The following is a 20,731-nucleotide window of genomic DNA, read 5'->3' as shown; positions in this document are numbered from 1 at the left end:
TAAGATGCTGACCCAACACAGGAGGTGCATCCGTGGCTGGCTGAAGGACCTTTAATAAGCGTAGAATGCATTTTCTTGCTCACAAATTAGCGGTTTAACCCATTCCGCCGGTTTGTCGCTGCGGTCGTTGTCCTCAGGGTGGCATGAGTGACAACATTGATGCCTCAAAGATGAAATTGGGCCATTAATGTTATTCATCTCTCTGGGGTTCAAACATTCAAGAAGCGTCAGAAGTGCATGCGAGGGAATATTGTTCGTATAAGATGTGCGATGATTGCGGCGACACAATTTATTGAAGAGGTTTTAGGAAGTTATCCGGGGAGCTTAAGTGTGTCAGCTTTGATGTGACATAGAACTGTCCGGATGGTCTAGAAGGTATCATTTTCCCGAGGAATTGAGAGATGCACGCGCAATGTACATGTAGTTTTCAGAAAATGTAATTCCGCAGCTCGAAACTAGGGCTCAAATGTGACAGTAAATGTTGTTAATCCCTCAAAGCACAATTTGCTGAGGGATTTGAGAACTGGTGCACTGCCAAGCTTCTGACATGCCCTTAAATATTGGAGGAAACATCACGGGTGTGGGTGTCGAAATCTTCCAGCGAACAATGAAATTTTAATTCCAACCACTCCTGAGGAAGAAAATCCGCTGTAATAGGATTTGATGACACCAGATTGTTTCCTCATATTAGGGAGAGTAATGATATGAGTGACAATATCTTGCCAGACTGTGGAACAACAAAGTGAGACGCATGAAATATTGATTGCCAGAGTCTGCCGTTGTTTATATAGTGCGTGCTGGGGCCTGACAGTCAACCTTAACCAGTCTTACCAGGATAACAAGACTTGGTAAAGTTCAATTTGTCAAACAGCGCAGCAAAATTTCACACAGGATCCAACTTTAAACTTGGAAACTGGATACAAGGACTACTGTGGAAATGACCTTCAAATGTTCAAATCAAATCAAAATATTGCAATTATACTGAAAACACAAGCGAGAATTCACACACTCTAAATACAACCACTAATAAAGTGACTGCAATGAAGTAAAATAACTACAAGGCATAGCACACTGTACTGTAACACAGGAGAGCGGAGAGCGATCGCGTTGCCTGCTTACTGTAAATGTTCCATCCATTAGAGGGGCAAAAAATTTAATAAATATGCTAATATATTACAGTCTACAAGGCCGGTTGGCAGCACATTTTTAACCTGCAGAGAAACCCCCCCCCCCCCCCAAAAAAAAATAATAATTTGAGCTGTATTCATGGCTAGTCGTCTCGGAACAGGAGCATCGCTTATCACGGGCTCCCTCACCCCGGAGAAAAGTGTTTGTTTGTTTGAGTTGTCGTAATGAAAAGTTAATCAAGTGAGATAATTGAATGTTGTTCAGAGACAGAGGGTGGGAGGGAAGGTGCATGTCTGACATTGTTTTTCATTATTCGATCAGGGCAGCTTTATGTGTTGCCGGAAAGGAAAATAAAGAAAAGTGCATGGTAATATTTTGCGTATTATTCGCTGTAGTGTCAGAGTCCATTTATTCGCGCTTTACGAGAAGATTACGACGCGCGTGCCGAGAGAGATGAACCGGAGAGACAATGCTGCGGAACTTCTTCCCCCCATCAGTAATGAGAACGGCTCTTGTTACTCTTCACCCGATACTCTCAGAGGGCAACTGTGATTTGAAACCCCCCCCGAATAGCTTAAAGCAGTGAGATGTGCCGTTCCTCCGGAGAGGCAAACCAGCGGAGACAAGCCTTTGACAGGTGGTGGTATGACACGGGGAATCATCGCCGCATAAAAGCCCAGTTTACCCTCGCGCGGCAGAAATGAGTCCATATTTCCCGGGATCAAATACATGAGAGGCTGTCAAAACAGAGCAACGTTCGCGGCGGCTACACCTCATCACCGTAATATTCTGCGGCGTTCGGAGGATTATTCCCGCCGACGACTCCTCCGCCGGCGTAAGTGAGATTGGCACAGGTTGACAGCGGAAGTCCAATCAAATCTGTACACACATAATCAAGTGCGCTCTCCAGGAAGCGATTCGCGGCTGCCGTTGTGTTGCGCCTCTTCCCTTTGTCTCGCCTAACGGTCCCTCATTAATGTCACAGTAGTCGTTTTTTTTTCAAAGATCAGAGCCAATATGTATTATGCTGAAATATCTGATTCTCAAAAAAGGTGTAACGGCTCGACGTCGAACGCTTTCAACCGGTGGCGGGACACACGCAGACACTTAAAACAGAAAGATTAGGATGATTTAATAACGGTTTTGAGGCTCGCCAATTTCATTGTGTTCCATCCATGTATCTCTCAAAATCTAAATCAGAGATAATTGTGTTTCCGTCTGTGTCAGTGAATGCTGAACCTCTGCTCAGAATACACATATTGCAACTGTCTTGAAAGCACATGGAGACAATACCACCGTTAGACAGCTATTCTCCAGGAATATTGCTGCGTTTAAGGGAAGGTTAACAAAGACTGAATCGTAGCTGTTGTGTACCGTTTTTAATCTTTGGAATTGACATTTTTTTGCGTGAACAAGGATTTTACCTGCTCAACACTTTACCCACAACAAATGGGGTGTTTCTGCGGAAAATGTCAAGCAATTACGAGCTATTACTCTTAATCGCATTATTAATGATGGAATTAATGCTTCGGTTCAAGCTTGGTTAGAGGTGGAAATAACCACATATGCTTACTAATGAGCTATCAAAATGTCAATAGAGGTAAAAGACTTCATGAACTGCATGACGCTCTGATGTCAGCGGTCATGTTTTACGCATCTGCACACCAGATTTTACAAATTCTAATTTCAAATTATACCTCAAATTAGAACCAGGTTGGTATAAACTGAAGTGAGATGGAACTAAGAGAAGATGGAGGAGATGGTCCTGGAGTGTTAAGTTTTGTTTCAATGTTTGAAGATATATTGATACAGGTAAAGTTCCTGGCTATTTAGATCCACAGTACACAGTCATATGATGTTTACTTGACTGATTAAATTAATTACTATTTCTGACATTATTCTCACAAGAAAAATGACTACAGGTCATATTTACTAAGTGCTTGCGGTGGCGTTAATGCAGTTTTGCGTGTAAACAATGCAGACTCTGATCTACTAACCTGTGCACACAAGTAGTTGGTGCATGGAAATGGGTTGGACACCTGGCAGGAGACTTTTAGCGCGATTGACCCAATTAATAAGTTATTTCGAGGAGTGGCGATGGTGGGGCGCAAAAACAGAGGTGGAGATTAGTGAAATGGATCGCTCCGATCTATTTACTAAACTATAATTGTGCACCGTATTTAGCGGCCAGAGGAAGCACATCATAACTCTGAGAAAGCCATGACTGCTGAGTTATTTGTTCTAAGGCACCACAGGCAGAGAGAGAAAAATGGGAAAGAGAATAATAAGAAATAAGAGACTTTAATTGGAGAATTACTTTCTTTCAAATGTCAGAGGATGAGATTAAAAGAAATTACAGAAGAAGGAAGTGGAACCTTGGACCAGGAGGATTCATGCCATACCCACACACCAACAGAACTTGAGATGTCAACCCTTCACCTCCTGGCCTCTGGTTCAGCTGCAGTGGGGAGTCACAGTCTGCTCTCTCACTTGCGCAATGTTAATGCATACCTGAGGTGCAATGTTGCACCTCAGGTATTCTAATTGGGAAAATTAGAATTAGTTGATTTACTTTAGGCTATGCATTCATTTATAAGTCCAGAGCTCAGAAGACAGATGAACTAGGCTACAGAGCAATTAAACCCAGAAAGAAAAGGTAGCTACAGCCTAAAAACACCAAGCGAAAAACCACTATAATATTATAATATAATATTCTATGGTGCTCAATAGTGAGTTTATAATGAGTGGGTATCATCATTCATTCATTGGCTTAAATTGGGAAAAATTAAGGGATCATATATATATATATATATATATATATATATATATATATATATATATATATATGTAATATATTGATTTTCTATTTTCTTTATTGTGCATAGAGACACCCAGAAGTCAAATGTATTGGATAACATGGCTGTGTGTCATTGGCCAAACTGGGATGTCTGGTGTGGCAAACCTATGCTTTACCAACCGAGCTAAACTCAAAGCCATGCAGCAGTCAGGCTCATAGAGTCTTTATAGCTGTGTCCTACAATGGCACATGCGCAGTTATGTATTTTCTACATTTCTGGGACCAACCGACTGCCCGACAGACTTATACTAGCTGCTGGTTGCAGCTAAAAATATGAAAGTGTTTAAATGTTGCAAATGTAATCTACACTAAAAGAGTGGTGCTGTTTTTATTCTATTCTAAGGCTGAACTTGTGTGATTGACTAAATTTAAACAATATGCCATGACTCAAATCTGACTAAATTTAAAGGTTATTTTCATCAAAAGACTAAGACTTTAACTAAATTTAACAATACTGTGGTCCCGTCGACTTTACAGCAAAATACCACTGGGTTTCATCATTCAGATGTGTAATTCCTAAACCCTGGTACAGTCTGTGTTTGCGAACGTTCACAACAATGTCCCTTAAGACAGCAGCAAGATAGCTGAGTGTGTCTCGATCTAGCTGTGATCTCAGATGACACTGATGTAAATGTGCTATCATGAGGCAGTCTCTAGTATGACTCCATCATTGTCTGAAAAATGTCATTTACAATTGTGCTAACCCCAAAGCTTGATACCGAGCCATGTTTCTACCATCAAGGGTTTGTAAAAAGTTTGCTTTCTTTTTGAAGCCAGTTCCCTTTGTTCCCATCTATCAGCTCCCTTAGCAATAAGACATGCTCCGCTGAGATTTCATTGGCAAAGACGAAAAAAGGTGACTGTGACAGTACCCAGTGTGATTTTCCATATAGGATAAAGGCGCGTTTTCTGGTTCAGAACTGAAAGCATCGCTTTAAAATGCAACACATTTGGGTGCAAAAGTGAAAACATTCAATAAGCTGATTGAACAGACGTGGATTAAGCGCAGCATCAGAATAAAGCTTTCCTTTTTAAATCTAGGACTAGACTTAACGCTCGTCTGTGAAACTGGCCATACGAGTCGACAAAGTCTCCAATTCAATTTCCAGCCAGCTCCAGGCCGTGCATCCTGTTGACATCACAGATTAGAACCTGGGTGTTTCCGCTATCTTCACGCTGATGTTCACTTGCTTGAACCGCCGTAATAATAAAACATATTCCTTTAAGTCTGGCTTTTTTTCCCCCTTCCTCCATGCACGCTGTAGACTTACTGTACAAACACCGTGCCCAGGAAACCCTCTAAACAAACAGAAACAGGTGATTCAGTGTGGAAAGTGTTGATCATGCAGACTGCAGAGATCCCACGGCACAGCCATGAGCATACGATTAAGAATGAGCAAGTTTCCTGAAGGTGAACGAAAAGAGTTTGGTGGTTTTCCATCTGGGCACCTTCATATCAAGGCCTCTCGGGACATTCGGCATGTATATTCATAAGAGGTGGGCAGGGAAGGGAGGCGAAAAAAAAAAAAAAAAGTTTTGTGAGAGACCCAGCTGGTTGCCTAAAACTTCTCTTTGGTGACCTCAATTTCTCCTGCCTCCCAATGAGTCTGGTCTGTCCGAGCGGGACTGAGCATATGTGTCCCCGAGTGAACTTAAGCAGAAGGTCGGTGCCACACAAACTGAGAGGGACCATTCCGTATTAGCTTTAACTCCGATAAATCACAGGAGGCCGTTAGAAAGCAGACAATCTCACACAGTCGCGGCAAGACAAATTGATACCTTGAGGAAGAATAAATCTGTCTACTTTTTTTTTAAGTAAGGCAGTTGCCAAAGCAACTGGCTGCAGTGCTGCATTAAGAGGTAGGTGGACAATCCGAGGATGTGGATCACATGTAACAGCACCCACTAGGGATGGGATGATATGTTTATCTCACAATACGACTGTGATAAATAAAAGTTCAATGACAACAAAGTCTGACTGTGCAGAATTCTGTTTATTTCTGAGCCACAAATCTTTCTAGCGATGGCATTGGCTTGCTAGAATGTAAACAACAATTTAAAAATGTCATTACAAAGTGTAAATAATATAATATGGATGGAGAGCTTGTGAAATTGTGATGGTCAAGCCGTCTCATTTGTGATTACTACAGCAGAATAAAATGGAGCTAATATCACAATTCATTTTTCTTCCCCACAATACGCAATGTCACATTTTTGTATCGCGATATATTGAATTTCGATATATCAGCCGATCCCTAGCACCCACATCTGATTTTATTTTTTTTAGGAAGGTAGAGCAGCCAGTTGCCATGTTACACATAGACTTGACAAGGAATGTGCTACTTTGCATAGCCCCTTGAGACAGACAGACACTGTACATGTAGCTGTCACATGCAATTCACTGGAAGGTTAAGAGCACAGAGACAATCAGATGCCCGAAGCGCTACTGAAGAGTAGCCGGGCCTGACAGTGAAGAGCGGGCTCAAGCAGTTGCAGGAGTGATTCAAAGCTACAAGTAAGTTTATTTATTAGAAGGCTGCAGCAAGGTTATAAAACAGCATGGACCATGACAAACGACACAAACTGAATACAAAAGGGGACATTGTTGGAGAAATGGCTGCCATGCCTATAAAGAGCATGGCCAAAAATTGAAGTATTTACCCAAATACACATATTTTTTCTGTCTGCAGCAGTAGTCACCAACTTTTGCAAGCCAAAGCTCTCTTTTCTCAAGAAATCTATTATGAAGGAAAAGTCAGATACTCCTGACATACCTGACTTTATCTTCTTGATAGATTCCTTGCATTTTCTAGCCAAAAAAAAATAAAAAATTGTTAAAGGTGAGATCTCTGGCTCTCAGCGAAAATCCATATAGGCCCGCAGTAGCCAATATGTATGATTTACTACGATGTATCGCCATAGTAAATTTTTAGGAGTAGTAAAATGCCCCTTCATCTCAAGGTTGCAGGAGGTAGAGGTGTGGAGGGTGCAGCAGCATTCCCTCGCCAGCCAGCCCCATTAAAGAAAATTTCTCAATTTGTATTTAGAATATTAAAACGAATTCTATACTGATTTCACAGCCTAATTTATGCATTATCAGTGTTAGTAATGAATGTGACAGTGCAGTGGAAAGTACCCTGAATTATTAAAGGGAAAGAAAGGATGGCATGTGGCAGAGATTGCGAGCAGGATGAACTGTGCAGCAGATGACCCGTTTGGTTGGGATTATTCTGAGTAGTCGTGGGCTTTGAAATACTGACAAGCTAACCCTGATGCTTTGAACGAAAAATTTGAAAAGCAAAGCAGTGCAGCCCAACTCAGGATTTGCATGAGAGTGAGTTTGCTTCTGGATTTATTGGCAATTTTGGCTATTATCGCCTGAAAGTGAGAGAGCTGTGGCTCTATACTTTGTTTTACCCTCTGCATTTTAACTTGTAGAGTAAAATATGACATGCAAAGAAAAAATATAGTTAAATAAACCAAAGTTAGTAGGTCTTGTAGGTAAAAGGTAGTGTGTAAAAGTTAGTAGGTCTAAAGAGAATCACCTTAATCAGACTCAGGAATCACTTTCGAGAAAGATGTGTATCCAAAAGTAATATGAATCTATTGTACAAAACTGTAATTATCACTGTATGGTTCAACAGAAGCTGTTGTCCCACATATTTTTAGTTGGCAGCTGGCCCGCCAAAACTCATTACTCTTCTATCATCACATCATATGTCCACACTTTGTGGAATCCTATTTTAGCAACTCAAAAAAGAAAAAGCAATGACTATCAGAAAAACCTATCTGATAACCAAATAAATAATGAGATTTTCAACTCCTAATTCCTAATGATAATTCTTAATTATGATATACACACATTTTGATTATAATTTACAGTAGCATTGGCTAACATAAGATACACAAGTTATAATCATGAAAAAAAAAAGAAAAGTACAAAAATAAAGCTAGAAATTTGTGCAGTGACGAGTCCCATTATGTTGCTCCACTTTTCCTTTAAAGATACTCTCAAGTTGTGATGAAGCAATTTGCATTCGGAGATGTCACATTTTAATTCACATCTCTTAGCAAACTGTAGGAGGTACTCAAAGGTAGAGCAAAGGGTTTTTAAAGTGCTGTTGTTCTGTCTTCAAACGGTATATTAGAGCTAAAACACACACACACACACACACACACACACACACACACACACACACACATATTAAACCTTCCTACTCAGCAGCAACACACAAAGTCCATTTTTAGTTATTCGACAGACTTTGCAACTAGATGAAACATTCAATAATAGAAATCCTTTAAAGGAGAAGTCTATCTTTTCTTCCTCTATTTCCTTTCCAATTTTCTTTCACTTTCTCTGGGGGATTTGTTGCCATCGGAGCGACTCGTCAACGCTCTCAGTGAGATACAGCAAGTATAGTGAGGCCTACTACTCATGCATTAGGCTGACATTTTCTTCATTTTTATTGCCACCATTTACACTAGTCTAATCAGTTTGCTGGCTGGCACTGTCATAAACGTGATGGACACCCCGGCATTTCAACTCATAAACCAAACAAAATCTTTCTAAATGAGTTGGTGACTCATGAATCTCATAATTTTGACCATTACCTCATTATTAAAACATAAATAATAAAGAAGGAGCTAAACAAGAAACAGCATCTGAAACCAAGATACTGGGAGTCTAAAGTTCCAGAAACAAACAATGCATTCTGTGGTTTCTGTCTGGTTCGATGTGATAATACAAACAATATAAAATGTCTATATGTGGCTGTGACCATGGCTTCCTCACACAAGCAGGTAGCGTGGCATGACATGTCCTCAATGTGCATTCACACTGTGAGCAACACGATCGACAAGTCACCGGAAGTCCATTAATTTCCTATGGAGCTCCTATATTGGAAACCGCTGAATTTTTCACGGTCATCGGCCGTCAACAGCCAATCAGATTTCCTTGTTTCCCTACCTATTTGATTTTGTTTCGTGAACAATAGCCTGGCCAGTGCAAAATGGTCGAGAAGTTGATTCCAGCCATTCAAAGCTTCCCAGTTCTCTACTACTTCTATCTGAAAGACGACAGGAATAAACGTCTCAAAAACAATGCTTGGACAAAGGTTGCAACCATCAATGGGGTCAAAGGTAAGCTCTGAGGTCATTTTATCGATTTTTTTCTGTTTATTTTGGATTTATGCTACCTAATTAGCGCTTACTTGTTAATTCATTGAAATGATGTAATGTTATAAAGGCAAAACAAAAGCGGTATAATATACATTGCTTATTTTTCTTGGTCAAAACTTCTTGCAGCTGCTGACCGCTACACAGATACAATCAGATCCTCTCACGCTGCCCACATTCGGTCAGAATAGAGCAACAGATCCACCAAGGTGCTCGCAATGTGAATGCACAAACAGGCTGTTAACCTGTTGAAAGGTTGTTTGATCCCCACTACTATTGGCACAGCACTGCCACAGTTATAAAGGGCACCTAATCTCCATTTATATGCCAACCTCCTCCAAGGACAGGTACTGAAATGTAGCAGTGGCTAGCAGTCGCTAAAAACCACACATACTGGTGTGTTGCTCTGGAAGATTTCAGCAGAGATGGAAAGTAGCCCCAGTGCAGCATCAAATTTGTGGTATTATAGTTAAATGGATGGTTCCATACCCTCCAAAAAAGGTTTTATACAGCATTTAAACATGTCATTTATCAAAACTGGATTCATGTACAGGTGATATATACTCAAATCATACATTTAAATTGCCATTTTTAAACCCAAACACACTTATATTGCACACGGTTACAATGTCCACCCACTTGGAGATCAATATTAATTTAATCCCTGAATCTCTCCACCCAGGCAACCTACCAAGTCAATTTATCAATGCAAGCATTATTGTGCTGGAGCGCAACACCGGAGCAGGCACTTTCAGTCCTGTGCCAACAAACAGACCTTTGGATTCTTTTCAGCTGCTAAGCAGAGGCCGCGATGCCGAACCGTCCCTCGCACCTAGCGCTCACGCAGAGACAAAGCCCAGCATGACTTTACCTGTCTTGCGGGTCAGTAAAGGTCAGCTTCCGCCAGACAGAGGCTACCGTTGTGCCCAGACTGCAGCGCTCGCTAGGCAGATATTGCCTCATCACAGAAGCCAGGTGTCCATAGCAGCTTGGTATGGTCGGTAAGAATGCGAGCAACAACAAAAAGCCGTGTACAACACAACACCTGGTGCTGCCGTCCCGCCGCGCCTCTCGTCTGCTCTGACAGGCGGGCTGATGGGAAGTCACCTTGGCTACCAATTTAACCAGAGAGGACAGGCAGTGCCAAAAAACCAACTGCCAGACCAAGAAGCCATATTACAAAAGCACATTTTGATTATGGACCATCATGTACCAAGGGAAGATAAAAGGATGGCGATCTTTGCTAGGTGAAGGTGGAAATGATGCTTTATAGACAAGGAAAAACATCACTATAGCCGGTTCAAGTGCCTGTCAGGCCATGTCAGAGCACACATCAGCCTTTCCCTGACTGTGAAAGAAGTCTGGAATAATGGAGTTCTTTTGTGAAGCCCTTTTACAGGATGTCAAAGTGAAGTATTTCCCACAGAGCTATAGATTTGACACATTTAATGCGGAGCTAACATTAAGCACATAACAACAGTGCCTCTTACCTCGACAGTGCACTCCTTCGTCGTATCCATCCTCACAGTCTCTGGCCCCGTTGCAGAGTTTGTTGAAGTGGATACATTTTTTCGTCCCGATGCACTGTATGTGATTGAGGGGACATCTGATCACCACCTCCCGCACACCTAAAGCAGGGAAACAAGAAGCTGTCGTGAAACTGAAAATGTCTTAACTCACTTAATCCTTCTCAGGGTCATGGGGGGGCTGGGGTCTGTCCCAGCATGCATTGGGCAGAAAGCAGGGAAATACCCTGGACAGGTTGCCAGTCCATCACAAATGTCAGAATTTTACAGTTGTGATATTTCAGGGAATACACAGGGAATTTAGGGAACACAATCAGGTACTGTATTAATTTAGAGCCACTGAAAATGAGTATTAACAAGTTTTTTTTTTAAGCTTTTGGAATGATACCCAGGAAACACAAAACCTTGAAATAACATGAAACAAATGTGCATATTTCTTCATTATTATCATTTATATTTTCTGCAGGGGAGGTCATTTTTTTTTTCATATTTTGCGAGTGTCTTTCTCAAAGTGCTGATACTTCAAGACCGCGTACATGGGAGGCGGGAGAACGTATGCATATGCAAATGTATTTACACTTCACAGCATTGTTCTTTACACACAACAGATGTTCGCCGCGCTGCTTCGCAGCCACGCCGGTGGAGTCCTATAACAAACTGCCCCGGATCTCCCTGCCAACCAGGCAAACAGCGGAGAGCATCTGTTTAAGGATTCATGAGGCACATAGGTGACCCTCATCCGTGTGACAGCCACGAGAGCACATAAAACACATCTGACCGGCGTGCCAGCACTGTAAATGTGTCACATCTCCACCTTAACTACATTGGTATCAATTACCAATGCGCCATCGCGGCCACTTAACGGGGAGATTTATCGCTCACGTGACGGGATCTGTTACGAATCCCAAGAGTTCTTCCCCGCACCTCAGAACTTGCATCCCAGCACACTAGAACCATCCCGACTGGGCAATTACTTATTCACAGCATCCATTTATACTTCATAAGGTAAGAGATGCCACAATTAAGGTGGCTATTACAAAGAGGGCTGTCATTCCCCACTGATTTAAAGAACGGATTTGTGGACCGGCAGGAGTGTGTCTGTATTGACACAATGATGACTCATTTTCGCCTCTCCTCTCGAGCGTTTTTATTGCTTTAAAAGGGTGGCGGGAGATCGTCTTCTTTAATGTACATTTCTTGGCTATCTCTCCGAGCCCCGAGGATCCGCTACACTTTACACCATATTTAGGCGAGTCAAATATAAGTGACCTTGTCTCCGCAGTTCATATTTCATACATGAGCACACTGGCAGCCTCATCTGCTGGGATCTTTTTTCGCTAAGCGTCAGTCTTTCAGCTTTTTCTTCCACTTCATTTCAGGACAGACTTTACAGATTGCACTTTACGCCTTTCTACTTCCAGACAGTATATTATACAAAAACCTCATTTCTAAAGCATAATATTTACATATTTAAATATACATTCAATATTTCAAAAATACAGAGGATTCAGGACTTAACTTGTCTCCTATGACTTCTATATACAGTAGATGATTCTATCCTCAAAATGTCAGTATTCACTAGGCAATGAGCTTAAAATGGCCATGTCAGCAATCATTTTATAAAAGAAGAAGTTCTTTTTTGAAACAGTGGACTTGTTTTGGAATTAAACTCTTTTACAATTACAGACCCTCCAGGAAATCAATGGTGGATCCTACAGCTTGCCAGTAACCAATCAACACAGTTGAAAATACACAGGAAACCTGCATTCGGTCACTGAGGAAAAGTGACACACTGTCATACAGCATTCAACCCGACGCCACAACACAGCACTTGTCCATTCGGCAAATGTGCTAGTTAACACACAGCTGTGAGGGTCTCTGACAACGTAACAGCATTGTCAGCCTCTCCCCTTGCTCTCTCGCCGCATGGGCCCTGATCTAATGTGATGAGGGTAGGGATGGGGCATGAATATTCAGCGGCTCTGATCCGTCATGCAGGGGCACACAGATGGTCTCTCAACAGCTGAGGTGCTCACGATTGCTCTGTCAACTTCCCCAGCTACTGTATGTTGTGCACACTTGCTCAACATTGCATATAGATATATAGATATATAGATAGCTTATAGCTTTCATACAATGTAACACACTTTCTGGCAGCCATGTTGATGGGCTTCACCCTTGGGTAACAATGGCCAAGAATAGCTGTTTTCTAAACTTAAGACTCAGCCATTTTAACATTATGGAATAGACATGTTTAACTTGTTAGCTAACCATTGGTTGGCTAACTCTTGTTTTTAACAAATCTGCATTGCACAGCAGCTTGTGTAGCTAGTAGCTAGTGGCTAATAGTTGCATGTTAACCTACATTTGGAAAAAAAATCCTAGTTCATCAGACCATTCACTTTTACTTAACATGGGCTTAACATTAGCTACTGAATAGACCTACACAACAATCTTTTTCAGGTATCTATTTTCTTGCCCAGTAACCATTAGCCTGTTCTGTAGTCAACTAGACCTGATGGTGCCAGCCGTGGTTGATAGGAGATTTATGACACACCTGCAAAGCCTCTATTATCACATCAAATTTTGAAGTCAAAACGGCTTTAGCTCACTGCATGGCAAGAATAGCTGTAATTGAGTCCAAGTGGTTCTCAAATGGTCCAACAGATAGGTAGGTAGGAAGGTAGGAAGGAAGGAAGGAATGTAGGTAGGTAGGAAGGTAGGTAGGTAGGTAGGTAGGAATGTAGGTAGATAGGTAGGTAGGAATGTAGGTAGGAAGGTAGGTAGGTAGGTAGGTAGGTAGGAATGTAGGTAGGTAGGAAGGTAGGTAGGTAGGTAGGTAGGTAGGAATGTAGGTAGGTAGGAAGGTAGGTAGGAAGGTAGGTAGATAGGTAGGTAGGAATGTAGGTAGGAAGGTAGGTAGGTAGGTAGAAGTAGTGAGTCATAGAGAAGGAGAAAAAGGGAGACAAACTGGGAAAGTTGGAGAAGTAGGTCCCACATGTATTAAGCAACTCCTGATGTATAAATCTCCAATTATTTTAGATGAGAACTGCGCAGCCCCAGTAATGGCTTGATAAATGAATAATGTCCAGAGATGAAACAAGCAAGCACACTTAAATACCAGTTTAATCACAACACCTTGAGTGGAAGGCGGATGTTCCCCTGGCAAGCTAAAAAAATGATAGTGTGAGATGCTTATTCAGGCGAAGCTGCAAACATTTACGATCTGCATCGATATTTATTAAAGTCTCACTTTACAATAACACAGAACTATAAATTAAAATGAAACATTCCCATCTACAGTAAATACTGCACATATTTTAGTGCCACTAGCAAAGCTACCTTCATTTGTACTGTAGCCTAACCATCTTCACTATGAAGCACAAATATTATAAAGCACAATTTTCAGCACAAGAATTATGAAGGAACATAAGTGGTATATATCAGTTCAATACATCAGGTGAATGCTGCCTATAGAATACATTTTCATCTATTATTTTCTGCTAAAATGACACACGTCAGAAGATCAAATATTTTCCCATAAGCAAGGTCTGCACTATTCAAAGCATCTATCCCTTTTCAACTTCAAAAAATGTCTATACGTCCCATTAGTTTTCAGCGTGAACAAAACAAACTGTCGATCATATATCCTTTGCACATAGTGTTTTTAATTAAAAAACATGGTGATATTTACCCACTTTGGAGAAGTGAATGAGGAGGAATCAGCTGGGCCAAGCTAATCCCTCTATTTAATGTGAAATGAAAGGCTTCTGGGTGGAATTTCAGCGGCTATGTTCATTATGATTATCACGTTAATCAGAGCCACTCTACCGGTATATGTGTGGAATGATGAATTCTTGAAAGAAAATAATTGAGAACCTATCAATGGGGGGTGGGGGGGCTCTTTGAACTCCTCTGTTCAGGGATTCGCCATATCCCTAACTTATCATTTGCATATGTGCCGATGGATTTCATTTTCTTATTTTTTGGGCCAAGTTGATGATCAAAGTAGCATGCCCACTGACTTGAGGCTCCCTATCTTGACATGCCCTGCCAGACACACAGGGTCTAGTCAGTATAAAGGAAACAGCAGCATAAAGACTTCCTGTAATGGCTCCATAGCAGTACAGGGCACTATTGTGGTATGGTGAATCCCACATTCATCTCAGAGGGTAAGAACAGTGCAAGGCCCTATGGAAACTCACTTTTATTTTTCCCAAATTCATTTTCACATTTCTCTTTACACAGATTCTGAGTTTTATAGATTTTTTAATTTTAAAATCTCCCTGTTTTGCTGTAGCTAATACACCACTTGTTGTTCTTACAAATATCTCAAATCTAATTGTGAGCATGATGATAGTGCTTTAAATCATTTTGGGTATATCTAAACCTAAACCAAAACTTTGCATTGATTAGAAAGGCTTGCCGACAGTACATTGTACATCTTTCTCATCACATACGCCTACCCACCATGCTAAGAGCCAACCAATCAAACAGGGACGTTAACAATATCAAGCAGGCTATTGCTCAGTGTAACCTTATCAAAGAACAGTATGTAAAGCTCAAATGACAATAAGCCTATTTTCACAGCTATTGAATCAGTGCAACACAATACCAGCTGTCAAATCCAGCATCACTGGAAGAATCTGCCACGTGAAATTCTGCCGTCTACTATTTGGTCTGATGCACAACTTTTACTATTGTCTAGCAAAAGGCATAATGACATGCATATACACGGGCGTGATCTCCACTTGACATTCTGACAAAGGGTGTCATGCTACAATATCGCATACTCACAAAGACAAGGCACAGGAGGTAAAGAGAAACACTAAATAACAGGGAACTTAACTACTACGGCAAAACTAACCAGTAACACAGTAACACAGGCGGCCTTCCCACAATGCATCAAGGGTAATCCCCACCCCGCTGCCACAATACAGTTATGACGAGAATGAGGAATCAATAAGTGATGCTCTGCCCGCCCATCCAGATACTGATCTATCTGTTATTTGGGCCAGAATGTAAATATTGCTCAGCTTAAAACCACAATAGGAAAAGGCAAAACAGTCTAAATTTATGGTTTTGAATTCATATTCTTTGACTGCATCTGCAAAATGGAAAACATAGTGTAGGGCCCTACCAGCTGTAATCACTGCCACATAATGATTTGAGTCATCATCTGTGCGCTCTCGCCCTTCTTCAAGATATCAATGGAAAATACTTTTTCAACTAATATAATTTCCCGTCAAAATGGAATTGATTTCCCTATCTCATTATTGGGAGGGCTGTAGCATATAGCTAGCAATATTATCATGCTCTTCAAAGCATTTGGTAACCACTCATGAGTTGCATTGTCATCCTGGAAGACACCACTCCCTTCAGAAATATATACATGAAATGATGAACATAAGCAGCCACTATTACAATCTGCCTGGCCCTGTAAAAGATACATTGATTGATTCCGTAGCAGGAGATTTAAGCACAACCGATTCAAACAGAAGTGATTACTTGGGCTTTAAATCCTGGCACCCTAAACTGAGTAACAGGTCTGTTGCCTACTGTTGGCTTCCATGAAGTGCATGGAGCTGTTCAAAAATAAGATGACAGAGAAGATGCTGCCAAAAGTGGTGTAATGTTGTGAACATTAATCTCTGGGCTCCTAAGCCTCAGTGTCACTGGTCTGGAAGAATAAAGATGAAGTGTAAAATGCATGAAGACTTCAGTGTAGTTGCTGGTGTGTGTGTGTGTGTGTGTGTGTATCTCTATGTCTGAGTGCGTGCTGAAGCTTCAGGAACTCATGGGAAACGGTGAACTCTTCACCTTCGCATCTTCTCTATTTGTGGTGATCTTATTGTTGTCAATTTCCTACGTGTCAACCAGCGATGTTTAAAGCTTGAGGATGTTTGGATTTTCAGATGTCTGGGCGATGTGATGCTGTGGCTTGACTTGAATAGCTGATGGAGAGGGATGATATATTTATAACTGTCATCTGAAAAACTGCTACTGGAAAGCCATTTCCCCCCCCGTATCTCAGCTTGATTTGGATACAGGGCCTGTTTGTACCAGGCTGTGTGCTATAACTCATATCTCAAAGGCAAACAAACCCTGGCCTAAACAAATTTTGGTTGTGTGGTAGTGCGATACTTATCTTGTTACTTGTCATATGCAATGTGCATCTTTTGAGGCATTTGGCAAAGACTTGCAACAGTTCCGTGGAAACAAAGCTAACTGCTGACATGTGCCCGGATATAGCACAATGGCATAAACAAGAGCAGATTTTAGTTCACATTACAGCATTAGGTGGCAGCTCTGAGCGCGTTTCACCAGTGGTAAATACAGCTCTCCCCGGGCCGTTCTACTTTTAAACGGTGCAGTGGCCTAAACATGAAGGACTCCTCGCCGGAGTTTTTTTCCCGTGTGACCTTTACATCCTTGACATTTGAGACGATGCACTCAGCCAGAAAGTCTTTTTGCTGTATATGTCTGACCCCAGATAAAGAGGCAAATTTTTCAGAAGATGTAGCCTTCAAAGACTGAGATCCTATTTTGCAGCTGTAGATTCCTACAAGTTTTACTTCACCTAGGGTTGCCAGATGCCCGGTTTTTGACCGGACAGTCTGGTTTTCAGATGCATTGTCGGGGTCCGGTCCGATATTTCCCTATCTTGGGTGGGTGTTTGTTGCTTTAACAAGATAAAAGCGTTTTGATAGGCCCATGACTAGAGTAGGGGTAATCTCCACCAATCACAAGTCACCTTATCACCTCACGTGGGTGTGTGTTTTATTGTGTGGGCATAGTGCAAAGTTTTAATAGGCTTATTTATCAGCAGTCCTACATGATGGAGATAAAAAGGTAAGTGAACTCTCTCTCTGTCTGTGTCTGTGTCTGTGTGTGTGTGTGTGTGTGTGTGTGTGTGTGTGTGTTATTTGCACTGGGATTTCCCCCTATGTTGTCGGAAGTGACTGTGTGCGTCTCTGTGTTTTTTGCTTCTGTAAGTACTAAGTAGCCTAGCTGCAGAAGCCAGGAGGCAATATAATGTTTACTAGCTTGTAGAGTACATAAGATCACTCTACTCTGTAAAAGAGAGCAAATACTGAATCATGACAGCGATTGACACCTGTCAATCAAAAATGTGGTTTGATCGTGTGTTTAGACTCTGTTATCAAATATATATGTGATTGGGGCACATGCACATCTAATCGTAACATTAGGCAACCGGAGTGGTTCGAGGGAATATACATATTTTACCATTCCACAAAGCAATAACTCATATAGAAAAAATGTCAGCTCTGGATTAAGCTCACACTCACAGCTCAGTAAGATCACCATAAGAAGAATCACATATTTGATTACACTTTTTTCCTCCTTTTTTGTGATTTTCTGTTCTCACTGGATTTAGTTGGCTAAGTAACATTTGTTCATCTTAGTTTATTGACAGGACTTACTGTGCTCACTTTGATTTAGCTACAGCATTGGTATGACTAAGTGCTGCCGACTGTTTCAGCGAAATCATATAGGAATGCAAGGTCTCCAGAGGTTATTATCAATAATATTGAATGTAATATTGAACAGGCGTAGAAAGTATAATATTGTTGCTGACTGATATTGATAAAACTGAATTACATTTAGGTTAACCAGGTTTGAGCTATACACAAGCACATCCGCGCACACGCACACTTGTGTGCATGCTCGCATAATGTCCAGTGTTACCAAGATGTAAATCTGGAAACCCTAATTTCACCTCAGAAAAGAATGACATGGTTGCAAATCCCTCCCTGGTGGGAAAATGTTTGTGCATAGGCCTATATGTTCTGTATGTGTACATAAGCTTTATAGAAGCTTTGTTGCGTGTCAAATGTCCTAGCAACCACTGTTGGTGCCATCCTGGAGGTCCATTGGAAAACAGACTGTGTGCAAATAATTCATTCATTCAAACCTATTGAACCAGGCAAAGAAACCCTTGAGGCCAAGAACCTCATTTGCAAGGATGGCCTGGCAAGACACACAGCAGGATAAGACAAACAGGTGGCATGTGGTACAGATGAATATAATACAAATGGACAAGACACATCAATAATGGCTGAATATACAACAACCGGGGAAATTTAGGTTACAGTGACACAGGAGATGGCTTTTCCTTTAGCCCTAGTCTCTAATTCAATGCACTACGAGTTGTATCTTGAGGTATACAACTACTGAGCTACAAGCGTCAGCTCAGTTAACCTGAACAAATAGTTGTTTGGCATTGTTAGCTTGCTAGCAAGGCAGCAGGCTAATTTAGCAAAGCAACTGATATTAATGTTAACATGCGACTTCTAGCCACTTGTAACACTAGCTAGATGTGGTTCCTAGTGTGCAAATGTTCACAACAGGACAGTAATACTTAGCTAACCAGATGCAATGGTTATTTAGCTAACAAGCTGACATTATCAAAATACTGTGCCAAAATGATCAGTTACAGCATATTTTATAATTGTGCTGAGACGGCCAACTTGTACATTTAGAAAAGCAATAAACTGTTCACAGCCACTGTTGCCCAAGAGCTGAGGACCTCCAATATGGCCGGCAGTGGGTGCGTTACATCACCTGAAAGCCCTCTATAACTATGTGAGTGTGTAGCCTACTTGGGAATTCATGAATAAGATGCATGCTGAGCAAACATATGCCACTTTCCATGCAAGATATACTGTATATAGGCTACCTAATATTTGCTAAGCAAGTGATACCTTTCTTCTTTTCTTGAGACCTAATTTTGTCACCTGCTTGTCACAAATTCTGCATTCATATGAGAGACAATACATTGCATATGGTGCTCCCTCCCACAAAGTGGTAAACCGACAGAAATGCATCTTAGCTCTGCATGCTGATTCTGGTCTGCATGTCTCTTCTGCCTGTTCCACCACATGTTCAATGTTTGATATTTTCCATTTGTTCGTTGATTTAGTAATTTGAACAGATTTGTGGCTATGTGCTAGTCAATAACAAGCAGCAAACAATGAAACAGAGGATGTGGGAAGAGTTAATTCCATCTGTATACAGCATACATGCCTGTATGCTGTAAACATATAGTTATGTCCTGTATGCAGATGTTCAAGATAGAGCTATGAATCTAAAACCAGAATGCTAAGTAGGAATATGGGACCAAACTTGATAGATGCCTAGCCCAGTCTGTATTGGCCATGGTTACCTAAATGGCAGTATGTGTAAGGTGGGCATGTGGGATGCAGCAGTCCTCTGACTGCCTTCTTATGTTACTGTAAATGTTTGCTTAGCATCAAGTCTAGTCAGTATGCATTCCATCTGAGAGGCAGCAGCATCCATATGAATGTATAAGTGAATCTACCTTTAAATGCCAAAGAGATTAGCTGTCAGCCTATTTGTCCAGAAGTCAACTCTGCAAATTTCATCTCTCTCCTCGCTGCATAAACATTTAGGAATGATTGATTTTTTTAGCTTAATAGCTGGTATCACTTATATTTACAAGAATAACCCAGAGTTTGATAGACGACAGATCAGCTCAAATTAAAATATTTTAATTTCCTCCCTAATAAAAACTTTTTCCACCATAATTTAATTCTCCTAACGGCCATATCTCACCCCAAAAATGCAAATCAACACATGCTACATGCATTATGTACAGTAAATGAGAGCAAAATCATAAAACTAACGTTCCAGAGCCGATCGGCCCTACTGACACCTCATTACTCTTGTGTGCATTAACTAAAAATTTGCTGTAAATTATATTGAGTATTCAATCAAACCCATTTGATGGAGAGGAATAATGTCACCAGTGTACAGTGGAATGAAGCTGTCATTGTGTTGGCCTCCATACATCCTGGCTCTACTGTACAATAAAGAAGCCATACATCAGCCTACAGACAGGAACGAGTGGAGCCGGGGACAATCCATTAGAGCTGCGTTTCAGAAGCATCATACAAACAACAGCAAAAAGGCCAATTGAATATTATTTGGAAAACAGCGACATAATTAGTCAATAGAGATACTGTTGTGACCGACCATTATGCAAATGTTCTAATCTAATTGT

The 20,731-nt window shown here is 41.1% G+C and overlaps 1 protein-coding gene across 1 annotated transcript in view; it reads right to left on the bottom strand.

The window, feature by feature from the left end:
• Window positions 1-20,731, bottom strand: part of lrp1bb (low density lipoprotein receptor-related protein 1Bb) — a 252,324-nt gene that overhangs the window by 151,031 nt on the left and 80,562 nt on the right. Inside the window, exon 5 of the mRNA XM_078285934.1 lies at window positions 10,651-10,788. Within this exon, the coding sequence (XP_078142060.1) occupies window positions 10,651-10,788 (138 nt within the window). The remainder of the gene's footprint in view (window positions 1-10,650; window positions 10,789-20,731) is intronic.

Source organism: Centroberyx gerrardi, chromosome 10, assembly GCF_048128805.1.
Source record: "Centroberyx gerrardi isolate f3 chromosome 10, fCenGer3.hap1.cur.20231027, whole genome shotgun sequence".
In the NCBI taxonomy this organism is placed as follows: domain Eukaryota; kingdom Metazoa; phylum Chordata; class Actinopteri; order Beryciformes; family Berycidae; genus Centroberyx; species Centroberyx gerrardi.
The sequence above is the reverse complement of the archived record's forward strand: the minus strand, read 5'-3'. Positions and strand labels throughout refer to the sequence as shown.